The following is a 24,724-nucleotide window of genomic DNA, read 5'->3' as shown; positions in this document are numbered from 1 at the left end:
GGGTGCTTTGTAAAGTATAAAGGGCTATACAAATATTATTCATATGAGTAGTAACTAAAATTATATGATTAAACTTACGTGTAGTAAACAGGAATTCTCTCCCGTTCTATAAATTAAAATGTTCACATGATATACTAATTCCTGTTGTAGAAATTCTCAGTTTTAAAACATATATAATTTTGATTACAAGATATGTGTCCATTGTAGAATGTGGGGTAATTTATAAAAACAAAACTTTCCTATTTTTCCTCCACTTAGAGGCACAATTTTAATGTACATTTTTTCTCTAGCTTTTTTCCTATTTATATATATTTATACATGATAAAGTTATATTGTATATGCAAATGTGTGTCTTGCTTTAAAAATTATCCTCTACCATAAATATTTCCCCATATTAACTACATTTAATGGCTGTAGAAAATTGCATCATATGGATGTTCTATAGTTTGCTTTACCTTGTTTTTGGATTGGACATCTTGTGTTTAAACTTTGCCTCCATTTAGGATAATTTTCTTGGGATAGATTCTTAGAAATAGAACTGATAGGTCATATTATTACATTTTTAAGACTTTTGATAACTATTGCCAGATTGCCCTTCATAAAGGTTATATGAGTTCAGATTCTCACCTGCTCTGTAATAATGGATCCGTCTCATAGTACCATTGCCCAATGAAAACAGTGGTGTTTCCACCAATGTTTATCTTTGATTTTCCCCCCACAACATCAATATACGTACCTCTGCTTCCTCTAAGGCAGCCTGAATTTCACATTTCTCTTGTTCCACTTGCTTCTTTATTTTCTCCAGTTCATGGATTTGCTTCCCTCCCTCAGCAATCTGCTCAGTGAGGTCAGAAATCTCCTCTGTGGGTGAACAGAAGAGAGAAGTGGTCAGACTGATATAACATGGAAAGGTCTTTCCAGGGCCATATGGGGTAGGGAAGTTCAAGAGCACTCACGCTGCAAGTTCTTATTTTCTCTCTTTAGCATTTCAAGTTGTTCCAGGGATTCCTCGTAGGCATTCTTGACCTTGAACAGCTCCGTACTGAGAGAACGGGACTCCTTCTGGGAGCCCTCAAGTTCAGCCTGGGTTTCCTCATACTTCTGTTTCCATTCTGATAGGACCTGAAAAGCAGTAAATTGTCAGCTAATGGAAGGAGAAAGGGAGACTAAGTAAAACATCGATGGAGTTTGAGCAGGCTGCGCCACCTTGTCAAAGTTCCTTTGCTTCTTATCGAGAGCTGCGCAGGCAGCATTAGACCTCCCCATGTCAAGCATGAGGTCCTCCACTTCATTCTGGAGCCGCTGCTTGGTCTTCTCAAGGGAAGCGCATTTGGCGTTCACGGCTTCTACATGTTCCTCAGCTTCCTGCAGACGCTGGGCCAGCTTCTTCCTAAAAAGTTAGCCAGGCAGTTAAGGAGAGAGGTCAGGAACAGGGGCAAGTGCTAAACTCCTCAGCCCCCTTTCATAGTCCTTTTTCTACAATGTCAATTAGCATGGTTTTCAAAACTGTGGTAGCCAGAACTGCTTTCTAGATGGATTAAACTGTGAAAAGGTCCAAAGCGGTGAACAGCTGTACTCAAGTCCTTTTAGTTGTTGAATTGTTAGAGGCCATTGTTGGACCTGACACTGTGTGTATGTATCTTACAGACATTGTATGTATGTATCTTACAGCATATGATTTCAGGATTTTCAGGGCTTCTGATTGAGTATGGTATGGAGAATGATTAGCCAGGGCAATTCTATTGATTGATTTATATCTCATCTCATTCCAAAAAGGATTTGAGACTAACTCGATATTTTATTGGTCACAGATATACTGGGCATATTCTTTTGCTTTCTCAGACTTTCCATTTTATTTTATATACTTTTCTTCCTAGAGAAAAATAGCCAGTTTCTTCTAATAATATATATTTGGTCAGTCTCACCTGAGAGAGGAATGGATAAATAAATCAAGATAATTCATGTAGTCTAAGCAAAGGCAGGGTTTTTCTTTTTATTCCTTCTGAATTGTCTATGTTCTTGCTTTACTCCCAATTGTGTGCCAACTATACATGCCTAATGTACACAAAAACCTTTAGCCCTAATGCTCTAGAAGATCTACCTGAAGGTCTCCTTTGGTCTGTACCCAGACTAAGGCTTTACTTTATTCAGACTATCTCTGAACGTTATGCACAGTTCGGATGGCCTCCAGCATGAGTTTTAAGAGATCTGTCTTTGTACTACAATACTTAAGAAGGTGGTCTCTGGAATCAGAATGTCTGGTTCTAATCCCAGCTGTACTATTTATTAATCATATGCTCTTGTGTTAGTTGGTTAACCTCTTACAGTCTCAATTTCCTCATCTGTGAAACAGGGATACGAATAATAATGCAATGTAATGTTGCTAAGAAAATGAAATGAGTTAATGTATGATAGTATTTGACACACAGCATGCACTTAGGGTAGCTTCTGCTTTTGTCATCATCATCACAGCTGTTTTCTGGGAGTTGCTGAGCTGGGCAGCTAGGAGACCATGTCATGTCCCTCCTCTAGAGTTCACAGCACACACTTGGCCTCCTCCAGCTCCTCCGTGCGCTGGATGGCATCCGTCTCGTATTTGGTCCTCCACTGGGCCACCTCGCTGTTGGCCTTGGACAGCGCCCTCTGCATCTCGGCCTTGGCTTCCTGCTCCTCCTCATACTGTTCCCGCAGCAGGTCACAGTCGTGGCGGGAGGACTGCAGGGCGTGGGCCAGGGCGCTCTTGGCCTGTGGAGGCATGAGTTCAGTGACTTAATTCATTTCTTCAGTGATATTTAACTTACACACTTAAAGGAGAACCTAACTGAATATGTTTAGATTTGATCAGTCAAGAATACTTTTGGTAAAACTTACTTTAGTTTCTTCCTCTAGCTGACATTTCAGCTCCTCAATCTGCTGCGTAGATGCTTGTTTGGTCCTTGAAAGCTGAGAGACCAAAGCATCTTTCTCATCCAATTGTCGGGAATATTCACCTAAGAATTACCGAAGTAAAGGAATTTGTTCATGGCATAAACAAACAAGCCTAAAGTTTGTATATATAATTATATGTACATGACAAATATATACTTTATCTAATTATAAATATTGTTACAGAACTGGCTAGATTAAAAAGCAGTATTGCTATTGTAGTGTAACAAATAAACTAGTCTGCCGATTCTTTCTTGCTTTTTTAAATTTTTTCTAACCGGCTCAGTAAGTTCCTATAGGTGATTACTCCCCTCTGATATGGGAGTATTGCTATTAATTCAGAACCCCCGGAATTGCTTTTGTCTAGGCCATAATCGCGGGCCTGAGGGAGATCTCTACCCGCTTCCGTCTGCAGGCGCGCTCTCTGAGCCGTCAGGTCACTGAGCAGCCGCTGCTGCTCTTCCTCCTTCGTCTTGAGTTCACTCACTTGGTCTTCTAGAGCGCGGCACATCTTTTCAAGGTTTCCCTGCGGCACAGGTACCCATGAAAGATGAGACATTGAATACAGTAAAAAAAAAAAAAAAAAAAAAAGTTACCACTGGATTCTTAAAATATTTTTAGAGTGAATAAATTTACGTCAAGTGTGAGTAGAAACTGATGGCACCAACTCTATGGAACATTTTAGGATTCAGGTATGATGGGTGCATAATCTCCCCAAAGTGCTCATTGTTGGAACTCATTCATTTATCCCAATGATACTTGACACTGACAAAGTAGATTTTGAAATAATCTTAACAAATTATATCCAGCATTTAAAAAAAAAGAAATAAAATGGAATATATTAGAATACAAAATTTTAGATCAGTGCTACAAACTGCCTACAAACAATGTTTAACGCCAGAGAACAATGAGGGTCCTTACAGGTTATTAACTCTGCTCATTTGAAGACAGTATTGGGTACCTTGGCTTTGGAAATGGTCTCTGCATTACTGCTAAGGTCGTCGATCTCCATCTTCAGCTCACTCTTCTCCTTCTCCAGCTTCTGCTTGACCCTCTGCAGGTTGTCAATCTGCTCCCCCAGCTCGGCCACACTGTCCGCGTGCTTCTTCCTCAGCGTGGCTGCCGTGGCCTCGTGCTGCAGGGTGGCCTCCTCCAGGTCCCTGCGCATTTTCTGGAACTCGGCCTCCCGCTTCTTGTTCATCTCAATCTGGGCCGAAGTGGCCCCGCCGGCCTCTTCCAGCCGCTCGCTGATCTCCTCCAGCTCCCGGGAGAGGTCTGAGCGCTGCTTCTCTGCTTTGGCGCGGGAGGCCCGCTCTGCCTCGATCTCCTCCTCCAGCTCTTCGATGCGGGCCTGGCAGTGGCAGAGCACATTACCATGAACTCACCTCAATTTCCGTTTTTTTGAGCGCAGAAACAAGTGGAGGTGAGATGACTCACCTGCAGCTCTTTGATTTTCTTCTGTAGTTGAATTTCTACTGCCTGCTCATCTTCAATTTTGCTTAGCAGATTGCTGATTTCAAATTCTTTCCTTTAGACAGAAGAACAAGGCGTATTAGTGCCCATAAGAATTGAAAGATGATGTCGCGTAGAATTTTTTTTCTGGAGTTCCTACTTTTTAAGTTTCTCATCAAGTTGCTGTTTGTCATTTTCTATATCTACTATGGATTCTTGGGCCAATTTTAGGTCACCCTCCAGTTTCCTCTTGGCTCTTTCTAGATCCATTCGAAGTTTCTTTTCTTGTTCTAGAGACCCTTCAAGCTAATGAGAAAATAAACTTTGTTAAAAATTTAAAGTATATTAAAAAAAAACCTTTCAGATGGATATTAAAAACACACATCATCCACTTGCTGTTCTAGCTTGGCTTTAGCTTTGTTCAGGGTGTTCACTTTGTCCTCTTCTGCCTGCAGGTCATCCAGGGTCTGCTGGTGGGCCTCCTGGAGGGCCTTCTTCTCCTTGGTCAGCTTAGCTATGACTTCGTCCAGGCCTGCCATCTCTTCTGTGAGGTTTTTCACCTAGAAAGGTTAAGGAAGTGATTATCTCTGCTCTAAAGCAGCTTAGTTAGATGGCAGAGTCTCTATATGCTGTATACAAATATATTTCATACCTTGTTCTCTGTGGCATGTTTCTCCTTCTCAACCTTGGCCAGTGTCAGCTCAAGGTCATCTATGTCTTTCTTCAGTTCTGAACATTCGTCCTCCAGTTTCCTCTTCTTGGCCGTCAGCTCAGAATTGATCTCTTCCTCATCCTCAGCTCTCTCAGTCACCTCTTTGATCTTTGCCTCCAGCTGGATTTTGTTTTTAATCAGTTGCTCACACCTTTCCTCTGCATCAGCCAAGGCGTCAGCTTCCTGTGGAGAGATTTGCTGAGCTGTTTAGAGAATTTGTTACTTATTTTGAACTTGTTCTTTGCACAAAATAGTAGTGTTTACTGAAAGCTAATGAATTTTTCAGTATGAATATAAATTAATTGAACATTCCATTGTCTGGAGAAACATAGCTAATTAGATATGGCACTATAGATTTAGAAACAAATTAGCCTGAAAAATGACTGGATTGAAGCAATTGACTATTTTAAAAAGTATTGTGTAGAAGAGTGGAAGGACCAAAGGAAGCCTGGGTTCTTGTCCCAAATTTGCCTCCATATGTATGACCTTGGGCAAATTGATTTACTCCTCTTACCCTCAATTATCTCATGTAATTAAAGAAGATTGGAATAAATGATTGCTAAGAGCATTTCAACTATATTATTCAAAGATTTCTGACTTAGTCAAATTGCCTCAAACAACTAGTTGCTACATTGAATTTTTTTTTTTTTTTTTTTTTTTTTTTTTTTTTGCGGTACGCGGGCCTCTCACTGTTGTGGCCTCTCCCGTTGCGGAGCACAGGCTGCGGACGCGCAGGCTCAGCGGCCATGGCTCACGGGCCCAGCCGCTCCGCGGCATGTGGGATCTTCCCAGACCGGGGCACGAACCCGTGTCCCCTGCACCGGCAGGCGGACTCTCAACCACTGCGCCACCAGGGAAGCCCTACATTGAATTTTAAAAAGAAAAACTACGTAACATTATGCCTATAAATTTTCCATGAAGCATTTTTCATATACTCAAAACCTCCCTGATAGACCATAACAGTGCTGTATAATTGCCCAAGGCTTCCATTTCCATTTTAAGAATTACCTACTAGTCTCAAAATGAATATTAGACTATATAGGAACTTGTAATTTTGAGAAACTACATAACTCAGTGAGGTTTTTATAAATGATTAAAGGACTCATAAAAATCAGTTCAGCCACGACCTTATTACTCTGGGCTGGGGAATTTCTTTAACTTCTCAGTGTTTGTTTGTATCTTAAGTTTTTAAAATGCTTAAACGTTTGATAATGAGGACTTTGAGGGTTCCTTTGCTTTTATTTTTAATAGTCATACACTCAGTATATATTTACTCACTGACTAATGATAATACCTATGAAAGAGGTTAAGATGAAGAGGCTGTGATTGGGAAAATGTAACCTTCATATAAGTGAGCTTATCAGAAGGAAAAGTTGGAAAATAGCTTAAACATTTTAAGAAAACTATCCTTTTTTTTTTTTTTTTTTACAGATTTCTTCATGACATTGTTGGGCTTGTTGGGCCAAGGAAATGGGAGGTTGTATTTGGCCACAGTGCTGATGCCAAGCCTGCCCCCACTCTGATTACAACTTCTTCTTTAACCAATAAACAGAGGCCTTGAGAACTCAGGGTCAGTATCACAGGAAGAATCACAGAGGTCACTAGCTCTGTCTTCCACCGAGGTAGTTCAGTTCAAGTAACTGCAAATGAATTTATTGAGCTAAATCCTGGGGGTTGAGGAAAAGAGATACAGAGAGAAATAAGAATAACTGTCTTTTATGAGTGTAAATACAATCTCATACACTTGTATTCAGGAAGTAGGGCTCTTACGACTGGGATGAAGCAGGCAGGGCAGATGAGTAAAATGACAGATTTGGGGGCTTTGCCTTTCAACTGCTTCCTTCATGCCTATTAAATTTGTGGTATTGTTAAATAACTTCTACAATCTCCCATTTTCCATTTGCAATTTGGAAGTAGTCGGTGCCTGACTTCTTCACAGGAATATTGAAAGTTAAGTGAAATACTGAAAAAAGCAACTAGAAATTTTCTTTTTCAAGAAAAGGCCATTTGTAAATCCAGAGTGTATGTGAATTCCAGAAAAACTTCCGTGACATGGTGCATTCAGCACACAGGGTACTCACAGATTGAACCTGGAGCTGCAGCTCATTTTTCTCTTTCAAGAGAGTCACCATTTTTTCCTCTAGTTCCTTCCTTTTGGCCTCTGACTTGGCGAGTTCATCTTTGGTTTTCTGGAACTCTTCCTTCATGGTGGTCATCTCCTTCTCGGTTTCTGCGCTCTTGAGGAGGGGCTTGATCTTGAAGAAGAGTTTCATCCAGGGCCAGTGCTTGACGTTCATGAAGGCACGTACATTATACTGGATGCAGAAAAGGGCTTCTCTGAAATGACCGAAAAGTATCAGTGTAGATTGATCCATTAGAGACAATGTTATTGTTAGTATTAGTTTTTTACCTACAAACTCCCCTTTTAATGACCCCCCCCACATGTAAGTGATGTGTCAAATTCTGTATATTTCATATGCAGGACACACACACACAACACACACACCCTCGCACTCAGAGCAGTCCTCAGTATGACCACTTTGCTAATGTGCACTGCTCATGCCGAACGATTGTGTGTTCTCAAGTCCCTGTCACATTAGCAAAGAAGCTGACTTTAGAGGAATCCTTTGTATATATGAGCAACACATACGATTTGAAGAACATTTGAGAAATCACAATATTAGTGACTTGGGAGTGGGTGTGGCAGGTGTAAGTTAATTGTGCTGCTTGGCCTTTGGCACACTGACGTGACCTGTGAAAGGGCATGGCTCGCTTTCCTAATTGCCCACCTAAATTGATCTTATGGTTTACCCTGTTTTCCTTGAAACCTCTCCTCTTATTTTAATCACTGCCAAATTATCTACTCCATAAACAACTTTTGTTAGTTTCTTCACCTAATAGACTGGCTTTTCTCGAGTCCTTTCAAATGCCTACTTCTTACCTGCTCAGTTAGATTGTTAATGTCTGCAGAGCATTTAGCATGGATTGAGCTACGAAATTTGTTTTATTTAAATAACATTTTAAAATAGTAATAAGGGATATTCCTTCTGAACACTGTAGCAATAGACTGGCAAGGTTTACCTGCCTTATAACAATGTGTTTGCCTCTTCAAGCTTGTTAAAATGGAGATTCTATTTCTATAGGTCCAATTTATAAGAACCATATCTCTGAGAAGGCAGATATCATGCCATAAACTATAATGTTGACACATGGAAAAGACTTGGGAACACTTATATCACAGAAGTAAATGAGTACAGATGAGCAAAATGAATGCAAAACGTGTGTGTAAGGACAGCAGTAGTGCTGGGTGGATGGGTAGGATGAGGTTAATTAGAGGAGGCGGAAATGGAAGTTTTGAATTGGTAAAGAGATAAATTAGGCTGAGAGGGGAGCGCTTGTGCAAACAGGAGAGAAGGAGATAAGCAAATTGTTTAGCCTGGCTGGAAAAGGCTGTGCGGTGGGAGATGATAGATGAGGTAGGGAATAGAGAGTGGCCTTGACAGACACACAGCCAACTTGGATTCGATGTGGGAGACCGTGGGGAACCGCAAACAGATACGGTGTGATGGAAATAGTGTTTACTGCAAACGATTCCTGCTGCTGTATGTGAGATGAATGAAAGGGAGAAACTGAGGGAGGAGAGACGTTTTGAAGAGAATCCCAGTGTGAGGGGTTAAGCAGAGGCTGATGTGTTGTAAGAGTGAGTTTGGAACTGGGTGAGAAGTGCATATTAACCACAAAATGAAAGAGTTAATGAATAAGGAAGAGCGAGGTAAAGTCCCTAAGAGACCTTACAGTCCTTATCTTCTGCATGGTTACCTCCTTTGCAACATCTTCTGATATTCTGCCCTCATTAGGAATCCCCTACAGATGGCTTGAGTTCTCGTTATAATCTGGGCCAACTTTTCATCTCTCATTTCTTCCAGAAGACCCAGCAGGCCAGCTTTGAAGAAAACCTGGAGAGAGGGAAAGTTACAAATCATCCCCAGACTACAGGAGATACAGCTATGGCAGAGGACTTGGATCAGGTGTAAGTAACAGCCATACCTTTGTATGTCCAAATTTGTACTGGGTGTGATCAATATCAATAGAGGCAAGAAGTTTCTCAGAAGCCTTCTTGCTGTCAATGAACTGTCCATCTGGAATAGCACTTGCATTTAAAACTTTGTATCTGTTCAGTCGAAGAAAGAAAGAATGATTAGGAAGGTGTGATCATATATGAAAACCAAACGACACCAAAAAAAGTTAGTAAAAAGAGAAAAAGCAAGAGTAGAAAACCCAACTGTCCTTTTAGGTTCAGATAGTAAAACAATATGATTTTTCCACAAGCTAATGCATGCTTCCGTCCTATTTTTAAGAAATGCCACCTTCTCTAGCCTGTACTCTGTTCTAGCACCACAAGACTATATTATTTGACTTAATTTCATCGTATTGATGAAGCAGGATACATAAAAACAATGAACAGAGGGCAACAGTGAAAATGATTAATTAGTCACAGCATTCAGTGAACTGTGACAGGGGGAGACTGGCCTTTGTTTAAAATCCCCGTAGAGGATCCTGCTCGGGAAGCCCTTCCTGCAGATGCGGATGCCCTCCAGCACACCGTTGCAGCGCAGCTGGTGCAGGACAAGCTCATGATCCATGGCGCCTAAAAACAAATCAGAGTACTTACTACTGCGCACTGAACTTTCAGACTTGTGCCTGTGTGATTATTTCATGCTCTTAGATCTTACCAGGAGTTTTGGTTTCGTTGGGAATGATGCACCGTACGAAGTGAGGGTGTGTGCTCCTCAGGTTGGTCATCAGCTTGCTTAAATTTTCCTAGAAAACCAGGTAGAAGGGACTTGATGAGAAAGTTCTATTTCAGATTGCTTTTCTTGGTAATTATATGGAATGAACCTAGGTACTTTCCTAACTATATTAGGTAAAGGTCTATGAGGCTTCAGTTGCTCTGTGTTTTAAAGGTCTCAAGAGTTCTAGCCTGCCAAAAAACCGAAAGGCTAAAGTGCTGGGAAGAAATGCAGCTCTCCCTGGTATTCATTTATGACACCTAGGATCTATCCTGTAAACAACTGCAAATTCAGTAGCCTTGACACACAGGAAGTATTCTTGACCGGGAACCAGAAGACAAAGGACTACAGTCTCGCTTGGCCACTAATGAGCTGCTTGACTCTATAAAATCCTTTTTCTCTTTCTGGGCCTCATTTGAAAATAGTTGAGATTACCTCTAAGGCCTCTTTCATCTCTCTCAGCTAATATTTTTCACAGAAGTAGTTTACAGTGGTAACCTAGGTTAGCCACTGTCCCAATGTTTGCCATTCCTTCCTTGAGTGTATTATTCCCTGGGACTTGTACTCTCTTGTTTTTTGGTTTGTTTGGTTTTTTTTTTTGGAAGAGTCTAAAATCATAAGACTGTATGACCTTGTGTGAGTGGATCTTGAGTACCTGAGAATGATCACAGTCTGAATCATATGGGGGGAGTTATTCCAGAAATAGAGTAACTGATTATGACAGACAGTGGTGTTTTACTCCACCACAGAAAACTAGCAAGTAGCTGTTTCTCAGTATTTCTTAGGTATATTCGTTGAGAAGGCAGAGTTGCTTTATTTTTCATATCTCAGTTAACTATTAGGAAATAAACAAAATAAGTAATGTGAGTTTCTAATCTTGCAATTATGTACAAGGATAAGTTGATGAAACACGGGCATATTTGGTGAAATAATGCAAATTGGTAGTGAGAAAAAAAGAACAGGGCTGTTTTCTTGTTTAGGTCATACATAGTATCTGCATTTTAGTTTTAAAAAGAACGAGACTTAGCCACAGAAATCCTGACCAAGCAGCCATTAGACCAGATGCTCCATATGTTCCCCTGTAGAAGAGCCAGCTGTTAAGCCATCTAAGAGAATCACATTATTTGCAGTAATGTTATTATTACTGTTATTCTTAAGAGATATTTTTCTATCTTAATCATCCATCTAAATCACTAGGTTTGGCTTTAGATAATTTTCAGCTATTAGAAAAAATTAAATCCACCTCGGAGGACAAAGATGTGATTTGGTGGAAGGATGTCCTAAAGGGTGTGTCTTGGGCTCAATTCTCAAAGGGGAACTCAGGAACATTCTCAAAGGGCAACATTGGTGGCTTTCCACAGGGAGACCTTTGAAGTTCAGCTGTGCTTCCTTAAAAATCGGCCTTATCATATAGCGAGAAAGCTTCTAAGGGCATTTTGGAATTCCTGAATACATTAGATGAGCATAGTAAGGAATAAGAGGTAAAACATTGAGCCCTACAGGAGGAGTATTGCTTTGGCTGTGCCCTGACAAGAAGGAGTATTTGAAGTCATTCCTATTAACATTCCATTCCCTCCTAATTTATTCTAAATCCTTTATTCTTATCCTAATTATGATAAGTCATAGGAACTGAATAGATTTTTCAAATTAAATTTGTACTTTACCCTGAAAAGGGCTGACACAGTCTGGAAAGAAGAGCCCTTCTTCTTAGCACCTTTCTTTGCGCTGCTGTCTAAGATAAAAAGAAAACCCATCAACGAAAGTAGAATCCCAGAGGCTGGAATGGTATGTGAACATTCTGTGGGGACAGGTTAATTTAGATCAGGGGCTCAGAAAGTACCGGCTTCAGCACTAGCATATGTGGAAAAGAGACTGGCCAGAGTCTTCATTGCAGACTTCTGGTACAGCCCAACCACAGTGTCGTTCAGGGGGTCCTTGTTCTTGTCCAGCCAGCCGGCAATGTTGTAGTCCACGGTGCCCGCGTAGTGGATCAGTGAGAAGTGGGCCTCGGCCCTGCCCTTGACCACTTTGGGCTTCTGGAAGTTGGCAGACTTGCCCAGGTGCTGGTCATACAGCTTGTTCTTGAAGGAGGTGTCTGTGGCCTTGGGGAACATGCACTCCTCTTCCAGGATGGAGAAGATGCCCAGTGGCTGAATTCAGAAAAGTAGACATTGGTGTCAACCTATCTTGTCTCAAAAGATATAGACACAGTGGTTGTCATTTGATTGAATTATGAGCACTCCTAATTAAATACATTTATAAAGTAAACCAGGGTCATAGCTCAAAGAGGTCCTTTTGTTGTCACTAGAATGACTTTTCCACCATTCTTTCTCACATTCAATCCATAGCATTATTTTCAATTAAAAGAGTAGCTGGATATAAACTCCAAATGTCAGCACTGCATAAGTGGGGGCGACTTATTAAAATGTTCTGTGATTACCACATTTTCCCCTGTTTGGTGAATTAATCTATTGTCAGAGTTTTGTTTTTCTATGCAAAGGACTTACTGACTTAGAATGGTGTTTACTTTATATGCAATAACTTAACAGTATAAATAATGAAACCTTATTTAAGACATTTTGTGCATTTAATCCCTTAAAGATAGATTATGAAGAAGCATAGCAATTTGACTCTTGACTTCCAAACAGATTACCTTTGATATAAGCCCTAGCTGTGTTACCTGTGCGTTAATTTTGATTTAGAAAATAGTTATTTCTATTGTTGACATCTTGGATCATAGTGGAGATAGATTTAGAACAAATGAGGTAGTTCTTCTAATGAAGCAGACCATCTCAATAGAGATGCTGCTTTAAACTTGGATCTGAGTCAGTGTTAGAACAGAACTTGTTACGACAAAGTGAAGCTAAACACTCTCTGATTCTTCTTACGTAAAAGTTGAAAAGAGAAAGTCATTTCTAAAGTAATTTTCTAACTTGTTCTATTATCAGTCTAGTTAAGATTACAGTAATACATTCTGGAGTTGCTTAAGGCACTTGGGAAAGTTATCCTTTCAGTTCGGGTTTCCTTTAGAAGTCAAGCAGACCTTCTCGATGAGCTCAATGCAGGCGGCCAGGTCCATCCCGAAGTCGATGAACTCCCACTCGATGCCCTCCTTCTTGTACTCCTCCTGCTCCAGCACGAACATGTGGTGGTTGAAGAACTGCTGCAGCTTCTCGTTGGTGAAGTTGATGCACAGCTGCTCCAGGCTGTTGTACTGCACAAAACCAAATTTCCAACATTAAGTGGATTTTTATAGCAGTAGAATTCATCACTGAAAAATCTTTTATCAAAAATATGTGGAATACAGTAATGAAATAAAGTTTAAACTGATTGTTGTCTTTTCAGAAATCCCAGGGAAAAAAATGATCATTTTTGACATGAACCCTTTTCATGATTTCTGAGCATTATTTAAAGGCACAGCTGTCAATCACACAGCAGGAGTTGTGGTAGAATCTACCTCTTTCTTTTTTTTTTTTTTTTTTTTTTTTTTTTTGTGGTACGCGGGCCTCTCACTGTTGTGGCCTCTCCCGTTGCGGAGCACAGGCTCGGGACGCGCAGGCCCAGCGGCCATGGCTCACGGGCCCAGCCGCTCCGTGGCATGTGGGATCTTCCCGGACCGGGGCACAAACCCGTGTCCCCTGCATCGGCAGGCGGACTCTCAACCACTGCACCACCAGGGAAGCCCGAATCTACCTCTTTCCACCTCTGAAGATTGCATGGGCAAAAATGTGCATTAAAAGTATAACCATGATCCTATGAGTTATGGTTCAGATTTAAGGGTGAAAGTAATTCATTGCAAAGCCTCACTTCTTTTACCACCCCCCCCCCCAACTCAAGATAAAGGTCACATTTTCACTTTTGGCGTCACATTATTAAGGAAAGCTTTTCTTAAGACCTTTAGTTGATGTGCAGAGTGAAATTAATAGGCTAATTGCTCTTCTGTTCATACCAAACATTTGGTAAATCCTCATTGTCAGGTCTGTGAAAGGGGGGACCTGATGTGGTATAGAAATTGAAGATCTGATGGAGTCTTTTTTTAAACTTTTATTTATTTAATTTATTTTTGGCTGTGTTGGGTCTTCATTGCTGCCCACGGGCCCTCTCCAGCTGTGGAGAGCAGGGGCCACTCTTCGTTGTGGTGCGCGGGCCTCCCACCGCTGTGGCCTCTCTTGCTGCGGAGCACGGGCTCCAGGTGCATGGGCTTCAGCAGTTGCAGCATGTGGGCTCAGCAGTTGTGGCTCACGGGCTCCAGAGCACAGGCTCAGCAGCCGTGGAGCGCGAGCCTAGCCGCTCGCGGCATGTGGGATCTTCCAGAACCAGGGGTTGAACCCGTGTCCCCTGCATTGGCAGGCGGACTCTCAACCACTGCGTCACCAGGAAAGCCCCCTGATGGAGTCTTTATAATAATTGACACCCTCATTTTATAGATGATAAAGCTGATGGCCCAGAGGGGAAATGGTGTGTGTCAGATGAATCTGGAAGAGGGAAAACTATGAACTGTCACTGCACTTCTACCTCTAGGCCGTTTCTCCTCCACGGGAGGTGCCTTGTGTATGGACCAAACGTTGCATAGCCAGGTTCCTGTCGTGGCTTTGCCTTATATGGCTGGAGGATCTTTAGCAAGTGTTTTGATTTTCTTGCATCTGTTTCTCCACATGTAATTGGAAGTAATATTAGTTACTCCTTCATGGGTCGTTGTGAGGATTAAATGAGGTAACATTCTGAAGTGCTTCGTGATAAATGTTAGCTATTATTATTACTTCTGTTATTATCTAGTTACCTCCTAGCTATTTCGTCCTAGGTGCCATGCTGGAGAAAGCAATGTAGACACTACAAGGGTAAATGAATAATAATACTCAGTATATCAAAACCCAAATTGCCTTTCTCCCACTTTTTATTAATATGAAGATAAACTCACATCAAAGATCTCAAAGCCAGCGATATCCAAGACCCCGATGAAGTACTGCCTGGGCTGCTTGGTGTCCAGCTGCTGGTTGATGCGGGTGACCATCCACAGGAACATCTTCTCATAGACGGCTTTGGCCAGAGCGCCCACTGCATTGTACACCTTCATGGACAGAGTAATGTTTGTTGGCACTATGAAAGGCCTGGGATGTGTGTGATTCATTGAGCTTGTGCACTTACCTGCTGCACAGTCTGGCCTTTGGTGACGTATTCATTGCCGACCTTGACCCTGGGGTAGCAAAGGGCTTTGAGTAGATCAGCAGAGTTCAGACTCTGGAGATAGGCAGCTTTGTCAGCAACTGCAGAGACACAATTCAAGGAACGTTGTTTAACAGCAGATACTTCTTCAAGGTAGTCTTTCCATTTTCCTCCATCCATTTTCGTTATTATTTAAATAGAAAGCTTTAAATAATTCTAGAGAAGATCAGGTGAGGCTCTCTGTATATTAGAGCATATACTTGCTAATAAATGGTCAGTCAGTTACACTGGCCTTTGGTGATTTGTTGCAAGCAACTCCTGAGAAATTTAACAACAATAAAAATATGTCCAGTGTTTATGGAAATAATTTATGTAACACAAAAGCCAGAGTCCCTGCTCTTAAGACACAGTAGGTGGGGGTGGAAGGTAAGATAAATACACCGTATCTCAATTTAACTCCTCCCAATTTAACCTCAACGAATTAGTTTCTTTATCTGAAAATGTGAGGATTAAATTTTAGTGCATGATTCCTACAGAGTCCCCTTCTAAAATTTTGTCAATGACTATGATGTAAATGAGGGAGAGAGAATGTCAAGCCAGGGTGGTCAGGAAAGGCTTAAAGGAGCAGATAACTTTAGCTTCCGTGGTAGATCCTGTAAGTTCCATGTTCTTTCCATACATAGAGTATATGATTTTTCTTTCTCAGTTTCTTTTTTATCTTGTTGCCTAGATTGTCTGAGGGTTAAATATAGACAACACACACACACATGTGCACAGATGTCCTCCAACCCCAGCTCTGTGTTTGGGCAAGACCCTGTATCCCTCCACTAGGTTTGCCCAGCTGGTGCTGAAATAGACCAATATGCCAAGTTATCCTATATACTTTCTCGCCATTGCTAAGGCAAAGCAAGCTCACAGTTCTGTCTCATTCCCTCTCTAATGATCTGGCCCCAGGTTGTGCTTTTTAGATATATCCTTACAAGTGGCTATTAGGGTTCATTTGGGCTGCATAGAAAGACGGAGATATGGAGATGTGAGGAGGGAAAGGGGGTGAGGAAAGCATGCAGTGTGTGTAAATGTGTACATGCCCCTCAGAAGTCCAGCTACAAAGGAAATGTGAGTTTAGAATAACCTGTTTTTCTCTTGCTGTATTCTCTAATTTAAACCCAGATGGAGGTTCATTTGGTACCTTCGGTGCCATCTGGCTCCGCTTGCTCCTCACGCTGCTTTTGCTTGAATTTCATGTTCCCATAATGCATTACTGCCCCTGTGAGCTTGTAGATGGACACTTTCTCCTCGGGAGTAAAGCCCAGGATGTCAATGGCTCTCTGCCAGGAGAAATGACAGGACAAAGTTAGGGCAGAAGAGACTAACATATTTTGGAGAATTTACACTATATTCTAAGGTAACCACACTTACGGTGTGGTTGCTATTGTCATTTCCATACATAATGGATTTTTTTTTTTTTTTTTTTTGAGGTACGCGGGCCTCTCACTGTTGTGGCCTCTCCCGTTGCGGAGCACAGGCTCCGGACGCGCAGGCTCAGCAGTCATGGCTCACGGGCCCAGACGCTCCGCGGCATGTGGGATCTTCCCAGACCGGGGCACGAACCCGCGTCCGCTGCATCGGCAGGCGGACTCTCAACCACTGTGCCACTAGGGAAGCCCCATAATGGATTTTTAAAAAGTGAGTGTGTGACTTACATCAGTGGCCATCAGCTCTTCTTGGTCATCAATGCTAGGGACTGTGATCTCCCCTTGACTGACGAAGGCATAGTCATACGGGTTGGTGGTGATCAGGAGCATGTCTGGGTGCATAGAATTCAGGGTGTATGGTTTACATTAGAAGTTGTTAACAAAAACATTAACTTTTGTCTGTGAATTTAAGTTCATCCTTACCAATCAGATCTGGTTTCTTATTGGAAGTGATCTGATAAAAAATATGGTAGCTTCTTTCTGCCTTTAACTGGAAAGTAACTCTAGACTTTTCTAGAAGATCTGGAAAGAGAGGGAGATAGACATTGAATTAGAAAAAAATATCAATGCTGCTGAGATATTAAATGAACTTCAGTGTCTTTGGCTAAAATTTGGGCCTAAATTACGTTAGGCTCCATTGAGATTTCAACGTGATGATCGATCCTGTTGGTACTACATGTAAGAATTCCAAATACGTATGGCAATTACCCAAGGTTCTCACCATCTAAGAGCAGAGACTGAAGTATGCATGCTCTAGTAAAAATCAACTTTGCACATGGATGACCTGTGACCTCTGTATTATAATTGATCCTTAATATCCCCTCCTTCCTCAGATCACCTTAGATTCTTTGGTGAGGGACTACCTTGGAAACACCTACCAAAGCCCAGATCAAGAGCAAATCACAGAAATGTATTGTAAGCCTATAGATAACTCATAGGAGTCCATAGATAGTCCTACTGTTTTCCCTGGAGAAAATGTCATAGTTGCTTCTGAGGCAGGAATTGCAGAATGTGTTATAGAGCCATCAGTCTGAGACTGAGGTAAATAGAGCACACAGCGATTATGGATAAGTCTGGCATTAGCTCACGGGCAACACTGCCAGCAGGCTCAGTGCTCAATAAGTGTTGCAAAATATCCCTGCAAATGACATCACTTGTTTCTCTGTTTGATTTTCAATGGTCCTGTTACTCACATGTTTCGATATCAGCAGAAGCCAGTCTCCCCGTGGTACCAAAGTGGATCCTGATGAATTTACCCTTGCAAGTGAAAAAGATGATGTTATATACAAGACTGTTAGCACACGAGTAAGAAGAGATTGAATTAATAACTCAGACATGCCTTTTGGGGCATTTAAGGCCTGAGAAAACCTTTCTGTGACCCAGAGACTCACAAAGCGAGAGGAGTTGTCATTCCTCACAGTCTTGGCGTTGCCAAAAGCCTCCAGCAGGGGGTTGGCACTGATGATTTGATCTTCCAGAGTCCCCTGCAAAGGCAAGAGCAGTCCTCACATCTGGGGCTTCCTGTGTGCCCTGCTAGTCTTGATTCTGACACGCCGGTCAGACCCACCTGCATTTTGCCAGTTTCATCCTTCTTCTTCTCTCCAGTAACTGCAATTGTTGCAAAGTACTGGATGACACGCTTCGTGTTCACAGTCTTTCCTGCCCCAGATTCTCCGCTGTCAAACAGAAACCAGAGAAGAGATCAGAACTACAGCTCACATTGTCGACATCTAAGACAATCACCACAAACCAGAGAAGAAGAAAAAAATCACATACGTGATCAGGATGGACTGGTTCTCACGATCTGTAAAAAACAAATCAAGACCATCAGTTTTAAAAAATAGTACACATTCAATACAAAGATTATTGACTCTGTAAAGATTAATCAGTTTATCCTTTTTAACATTTTGAAGATGTTGCCTGTGATCTTGGTTTTGTGTGTAGCTCCCAGATAGTACTTGCCTCTTGGAGTAAAATTTGTGAAAATAAGAGGCAAAGAATCATGTGTTTCTTCTTAAAATATTATTAATTTTAAAACTTATGGGAAGTTTCAAATGTATACAGAGGTAGAGGCAATAACGTATAAAGAGCTCCTATGTACCCATCATACATACAGTTTCAACAGTTATTATTTGGCCAACTTTGTATAACCTGTACTCCCATCCTAAACTCACTTGGTTATTTTAAAGAAAATTCCAGGCATCATATAATTTCATCTGTAACTACTTCAGTAAGAATCATACAATTTTGAAGTTTCATTTAACAGATGAAGAAACAAACCCAGAGAGAAATAAGTGACTTTTCTAATAGTTACATAGCTTATCAAGATGTTTAGGTCTATTTGACTTCCAGCTTATATATTTTTCTGCTACCTGGCCTCCTCCCGGTTTTTCATATTAATTTGACAGCTGGTAATACTAAAAAAGGAAGGGATCTGGAATTGTAAATGGTGGTGTTCATTTACTTTCCTTTTTATACACGTTTCTAAGTAATGAAAACAAAAATTGTCACTAGTTATATGACTGATATGTTGGATATATACCAATTTTCTGATTTGTTAAATCTTTAATTCTATACTGATATAGATTTTAGAGCATTCTCAAATCTAAAAAAATCTATTCAGAGAAATAGATGCTAATTTGGGTGCTATTTAGATGTAGATATAGACTTCAGAGAACTTCAAAGCTCTATTCAGGGAAGTAGAGACAGATTTTGGAACATACTCAGATTGATTTCTTTTTCCAATAGAAGAAAAATCAAGAAAGATCATATCACATCTAGTGGGAGCATAGATAAGAAAACAGTGTTCTAGTCTCTAACCAGTCAAGTGCCACAGTTTTGGGTGTTTTTTTTTTACAAAAATCATGTTTGGAGATAAGTAATCTTGAATTTGGAGCAGGCCCAAAACTTGGGGGAGTGGGGACCTCTGTAGGAGTGGTGGTGTACATAGCAGTGTAAATGCAACTGCTAAGTGTTAAAACCTCTGGAATGAGCCCACATTTGGATAATTTCTGGAAGGTAGCTAGCTTCTGCTGACAACCAAAGAACAGTTTCCTGGTATGATATCCTTGTAGAACTGCTGGCCAATTTGTAATGGAAAATTCCTATTTTATCCCTTTCTCTTCCCTTTTCTCCTTTAAAAGACAATTTTAAAACTGCATAAAAACAATCAAATAAAAAAACAAAAAGGAGCAAAATCCTCTCCAGTTTCTAATATCTCATGGAAGAACAGGAAATTTAGAATATTTCCAAAGGCAGTACATTTGGTGTGTGCCAATAAAAGGTTTTCATGCTGTATTTGGGCCTACATTTCGCATCAAAGCCATTTCGTTTATGCTTTGATAAGACAGGAATAACAGACTTCGATATAATTTTAAAAAAATATTTTCAGGACTTCCCTGGTGGTCCAGTAGTTAAGACTTTGCCTTCCAACGCAGGGGTTGCAGATTTGATCCCTGGTCAGGGGGCTAAGATCCCATATGCCTTGCAGCCAAAAACCAAAACATAAAACAGAAGCAATATTGTGACAAATTCAATAAAGACTTAAAAAAAAATGGTCCACGTCAAAAAAAAAAAAACAAAAAACTTTAAAAAAAGTATTTTCAAAGAAAGAGGGATTTCTATTTTCTTCTATTCTTGTAGGAAAATGCTTCAAAATGGTTGCGAGGAAAGTCATGGCTCTTTCTTTACCCCTGTTCTACCCCAAAGGCTAGTGATACTAGCTGTGTCTTTTAAAGATAAGGAATTCACAAAGCTTTCCCGCTATGGCTGGTAACTATTTTCCTTGATTGCTGTAGATGTGGATATTTTAAAAAAATCTACTTGAACTTTTTTTCTGTCCAAATCAGAAAGTAAAAACATGTGAGAAAGCAACAACAAATATGTTTACAGAGGTCTACTAATTATTTCAACGAGGCTTCTGGTCACCAGCTGGGTTAGCTTGGGTAGGTCAATGAATTCAGTGAGCTTCACTTCACTCATCTATAGAATGGCTTCAGGGAAGAATATGTGATTTGACAGTTCTGAAAGTCTCTTGAAAGCAGTGAAGCCCCATGTGGCTGCCATGTAGTATTGTAATCAAAGCCCAAAGTCTGTTTGTTTGTTAAAGATTCTATTTCTACCTTTCTGTAAATAGATGCATCACTCACTCACCAGTCAGCATGAACTGAAAGGCGTTGTCAGAGATGGAGAAGATGTGGGGCGGGGCCTCCTGGCGCTTTTTGCCTCGGTAGGCAGCCACCACCTCAGGGTTGTACACCGGCAGCCACTTGTAGGGGTTGATGGTGACGCAGAAGAGGCCCGAGTAGGTCTGAGAAAATCAGAATATTCAACGTGTGGGATTTGTTTTTACTTGGAGAGATAGGTGGAATAAAGAGATGTTGAAAGGCGCTCACGTAGATCATCCAGGCTGCGTAACGCTCTTTGAGGTTGTACAGCACTGCTGGCTCGTGCAGGTGGGTCATCATGACCATGTCCTCGATCTTGTCAAACTTGGGAGGGTTCATGGGGAAGACTTGGTCTTCTCTGACAGTTAGAGTCTGGCAAGTAAAGTAAGAGACAAGTTTGTATTAATGGTTGGAGGTAGGATTTATGTTTATCTGCTTTAATTATAAGACTACAGTTGTGGACACTTTCCATTATATTATTCGGTGTCCTTTAAATAAAGGCATGAAAATACATTCATCTTAGCGTTTGATGGTAAGAAAATCTGTTTCCTCTGATGAGCTAGAATACGTACTACTCTTTAAAAAATACTTTTTTCCTCCTACATTTCCTTGTCCCAGGTTTATTTATCAGTTTATATCATTTTACTTAAATTTTTCACTTTTCCTGGCCATTTATTACAAGAAACTTCAATTTGGGGGGAAGTAATGGGGATATTAATACATTGTTTATCTAAATAGATAGTAATTGTTTTGATAGGAGAAGCTAGTTTTTATTTCTCCCAAGTTTGGGGATTTAGACTGGGAAGTGAGGAATTGAAGGAAGATGCTGGAGGCCAAGCCTAGTGGCTTTAAAGTCCTTTGGGTAGTTGGGAAAGGGAGAAATGAGGTTACTGCTGAGAATTTCTTTTACCTCCCAGATCTGATGTCTGTTAATGGACCAGAAGGGTGTCTGTATTGGCAATAGGCTTAGAGATTCTGAGCGAGGAAGGCTTCAACTTGAAGCGAGGAGGTGGAGGAATAGGGCGGGGAGTATTTTCTCCTTATGTTTTTACTTACTGCTCCACATTCTGTCTTTACAGTTACTTTCCCTCCTTCTTTGCTTTGTATGATGCTCTTCACATAGGATTCCTTGGGCTCCACTGCAAAGACTGACGATTTAGCATCGAAGGGCTTGTTTTGGGCTTCAATCCGCTCCTTTTCCGATTTTCGAAGGTAGGGAGCAGCTTCACCAAAAACAGCCATCTCGGCGTCCAAACTCGCACTCATGGCTGCGATTTATTTAGAGAGAATTTTGCCTTGGGGAAAAAAATCAGGGAGAGGAGAAATAGAAACCGGAAGTTATACATGTGAGCTAGGATTTGACATGAAAGAAATGTTGAGGCTCCATCGCCTGCCTGGGCTGTAACTGTTCTTCCAAGCTGTTGCTGACCAGTGGTTCTCATACAGTAACCCTAGCTCAGGGCTGCTTTGGAATGAGACTGCAGTCTGAGGCTTCACTTTCAGGGCTTTGAAAATGTCCTTCCCAGATGGCATGTCTTGATCTTCAGGGCTAGGGCATCGACAACTGAGTGAGAATGGAATCCTTGCATGTTTTATTCTCTAGACTGTAACAATATCTATAGCTAAGACTGTTGTTGATGGATTGTTTTATAGCAACTGTCATTCTTTAATCCCCACTTTTCCTTCTGCATAATGTTTGCATCTGCCATTTGCCAGGACAATCATAGAGTTAGGAGGGAAAGTTTGTTTTGTGCAAATGGAGATTGATATTTTCCAAGCTATCGAAAACATCTTTGCCTTTTAGATGGCCATTTTTTCTCTCATAAGCCAAATAATTATTTTTAACATCTACTTTATGTTGATATTTGGTGTTATATCTCTTGGTGGGTCATTAAAAACCCCATACTAAATTCTTATCATTCTAGGTTTTTTGTTTTTTTTTTTATCATTTGGCTTGTTACCAAGAGACTTAGCATTGCCTTAATTCCAAAATCTCTTTTAACATTCTCCTTTTGGCATGAGAGATTTCAACTGTCAGTTAACAGATCTAACCACAGAGAAATGAGAGCTTCAGCACGAAGAAGTTTCTTCATCCCACATAAATTCCACAGGCTTCTTTTCTTTACGTCCAGAAAAAGAAAAGAGACAAGAATTTAAGAGTTCATCGCATGTATGTGAGCCACCGTCCTCCGTTGATAGATGTGTCTCTCAGTGTTGGCATGTTACTTCGGTTGGGTCTTTCCTTTGCTCTCAGGCAGTGAATTACTTGGGGGGAGGGCCAGGATCTGTTCTAAATTAGGTACGATATTTAGCCCTCTGTGGGTGTAATACTTGTGATTTTTTAAGCGAACAATAACAAACCTTTCTAAAAACTACAGTGAATCATGAAAAGGTAGCTAAAATACTATGGTTTTAACAAGATGTTTGTTTTTGTTTACATTTTTAGATTAAGAATTTTTCTGGGTATTTAAAAAATATTGGTAAAGTGTGTAAGTATTCATTGCTTGTCAGGAGGAGGAGGTTAGCATGGAATAGTCCGTTGCCCCTGGACAGTTCTAAGTGCAGCTGAGAACTCACTGTCAAAATTCATTCTTTCCTAAATGGTCCTTTAATCCTGGAATTCAGATGAGGGTGGTCTCTGAGAATAAGACATTCTGAAAAAATGATTTCCCAGCATTTATAAGCAGACATTTGGAAGCACAATCTATTTACATAACTGCAAAAATATGGAAATGGTGTACAGTGAAGAGCTGTTCCCAGCATCGTTAGCCTAAATAACTCCCCTCTGTCATCAATAAATGAATAAAGCAGAGTCTTACCTCTGGATTCCAGATGAAGATGCAGGTTCAGAAGCGTCTAACACTGTAAAACAACACGTTTCTTATTAGTGAAGCTCTGAAATTCCAGTAAGATAGTTATAGAATTAAAAAATTTCCCTGATCTAAAACTTGGCTGTATGAAAATAAAGTCAGAGTTGGGAGGAACAGTCTCATGCTCAGAGATGGGCCACGGGGTAAGCTGTTTCTGCCCCCAGGGTCCTTCAGGTCCCAAGGCCCCCATCACTTACCCCTGGGTTTCTGGTGGAGATGAAGCAGGAGGGCTCCTTCGTGCTTATATAGGGGCTGATGTGCTGATGCTGCAGCTGCCTCCTCTTTGTTAGAGCGAGACATTTGGCAGCATGAACCCTCAGAATAATTTGTACTGACATTTGTCACGTTTGGGTATAATTAGAAGTATTCATATTATTTTGAGTATGTGAACCAATCTCCTATAAATAACTTGACAGCGACCAATATGCTGGCAGAGAATGCCTTCTAGTGTGCTGGGAAGGTAATCTTTGACAGTGCCTGGTGGGGCCTCCTAAAAGCTATATTCGTTTTGGCAAACTCTCTCGCACATGCCTGTGGTGACCCAGTGATCACATACTCAGCGATGCATTGCTTTCAGGACCCTATAACCACTTTTCCTTCTTTGGTACCACAGGAACCCCCACCTCCTCCACACCCTTGGGCCACTGCCAAGGCTCCCCCTTGGAGTCTGGGCTCAGGCAGCAGGGCCAAGGTGAGAGGAGATGCTATCCTGAGTCTCTACCGTCGGGTCAGTGCCCGTCCACCCAACACTGAAAAAAATGATTATTTATTACAAAATAATATGTATTCATTGTAGGAAAAAATACAGATAAGCAAAGAGAAAAAATGTCTATAATCCCAATATGCGGAGGTAAGATATAAACATATAAGTGCATATATGTATAAGATATAGACATATAAGTACATATATGTCTTACAACCTACTTTAAAAATTATATCACAGGTAATTTTCATACCACTAATGAAATTTACACCCTTATTCTTTTTTTTAATAATTAATTAATTTTGGCTGCGTTGGGTCTTCATTGCTGCGGGCAGGCTTTCTCTAGTTGCGGCGAGCAAGGGCTACTCTTCGTTGTGGAGCACGGGCTCTAGGTGCACGGGCCTCACTAGCTGTGGTATGTGGGCTCAGTAGCTGTGGCTCGCGGGCTGTAGAGCGCAGACTCTGTAG

General features: G+C 41.0%; 1 protein-coding gene across 2 annotated transcripts in view; it reads right to left on the bottom strand.

Moving 5' to 3' along the window:
- LOC116744984 (myosin-8) overlaps positions 1–23,543 on the bottom strand; it is a 29,256-nt gene extending 5,713 nt beyond the window's left edge. Inside the window, exons 1-32 of one of the 2 annotated variants that reach the window (XM_032615132.1) lie at positions 23,503–23,543; positions 21,740–21,978; positions 20,912–21,055; positions 20,670–20,826; positions 18,294–18,321; positions 18,085–18,193; positions 17,909–18,001; positions 17,711–17,774; positions 16,941–17,039; positions 16,746–16,849; positions 16,232–16,370; positions 15,025–15,143; positions 14,798–14,947; positions 12,923–13,093; positions 11,720–12,029; positions 11,544–11,611; positions 9,823–9,910; positions 9,620–9,737; positions 9,137–9,260; positions 8,909–9,045; positions 7,171–7,426; positions 5,030–5,272; positions 4,761–4,937; positions 4,538–4,683; positions 4,363–4,453; positions 3,887–4,276; positions 3,325–3,451; positions 2,872–2,990; positions 2,549–2,745; positions 1,207–1,390; positions 957–1,122; positions 737–861 (exon numbers count right to left, since the gene is read on the bottom strand). In XM_032615132.1, coding sequence (XP_032471023.1) covers positions 737–861; positions 957–1,122; positions 1,207–1,390; positions 2,549–2,745; positions 2,872–2,990; positions 3,325–3,451; positions 3,887–4,276; positions 4,363–4,453; positions 4,538–4,683; positions 4,761–4,937; positions 5,030–5,272; positions 7,171–7,426; positions 8,909–9,045; positions 9,137–9,260; positions 9,620–9,737; positions 9,823–9,910; positions 11,544–11,611; positions 11,720–12,029; positions 12,923–13,093; positions 14,798–14,947; positions 15,025–15,143; positions 16,232–16,370; positions 16,746–16,849; positions 16,941–17,039; positions 17,711–17,774; positions 17,909–18,001; positions 18,085–18,193; positions 18,294–18,321; positions 20,670–20,826; positions 20,912–21,055; positions 21,740–21,949 — 4,653 coding nt within the window. In that variant the 5' untranslated portion in view covers positions 21,950–21,978; positions 23,503–23,543. Of the gene's footprint in view, positions 1–736; positions 862–956; positions 1,123–1,206; positions 1,391–2,548; positions 2,746–2,871; positions 2,991–3,324; positions 3,452–3,886; positions 4,277–4,362; positions 4,454–4,537; positions 4,684–4,760; positions 4,938–5,029; positions 5,273–7,170; positions 7,427–8,908; positions 9,046–9,136; positions 9,261–9,619; positions 9,738–9,822; positions 9,911–11,543; positions 11,612–11,719; positions 12,030–12,922; positions 13,094–14,797; positions 14,948–15,024; positions 15,144–16,231; positions 16,371–16,745; positions 16,850–16,940; positions 17,040–17,710; positions 17,775–17,908; positions 18,002–18,069; positions 18,194–18,293; positions 18,322–20,669; positions 20,827–20,911; positions 21,056–21,739; positions 21,979–23,502 lie in introns of those variants that run through there. The other variant, XM_032615133.1, reaches the window with a different exon arrangement.
- Positions 23,544–24,724: the final 1,181 nt, after the last annotated feature.

This window comes from Phocoena sinus, chromosome 20 (assembly GCF_008692025.1).
Source record: "Phocoena sinus isolate mPhoSin1 chromosome 20, mPhoSin1.pri, whole genome shotgun sequence".
Taxonomy (NCBI): domain Eukaryota; kingdom Metazoa; phylum Chordata; class Mammalia; order Artiodactyla; family Phocoenidae; genus Phocoena; species Phocoena sinus.
The sequence above is the reverse complement of the archived record's forward strand: the minus strand, read 5'-3'. Positions and strand labels throughout refer to the sequence as shown.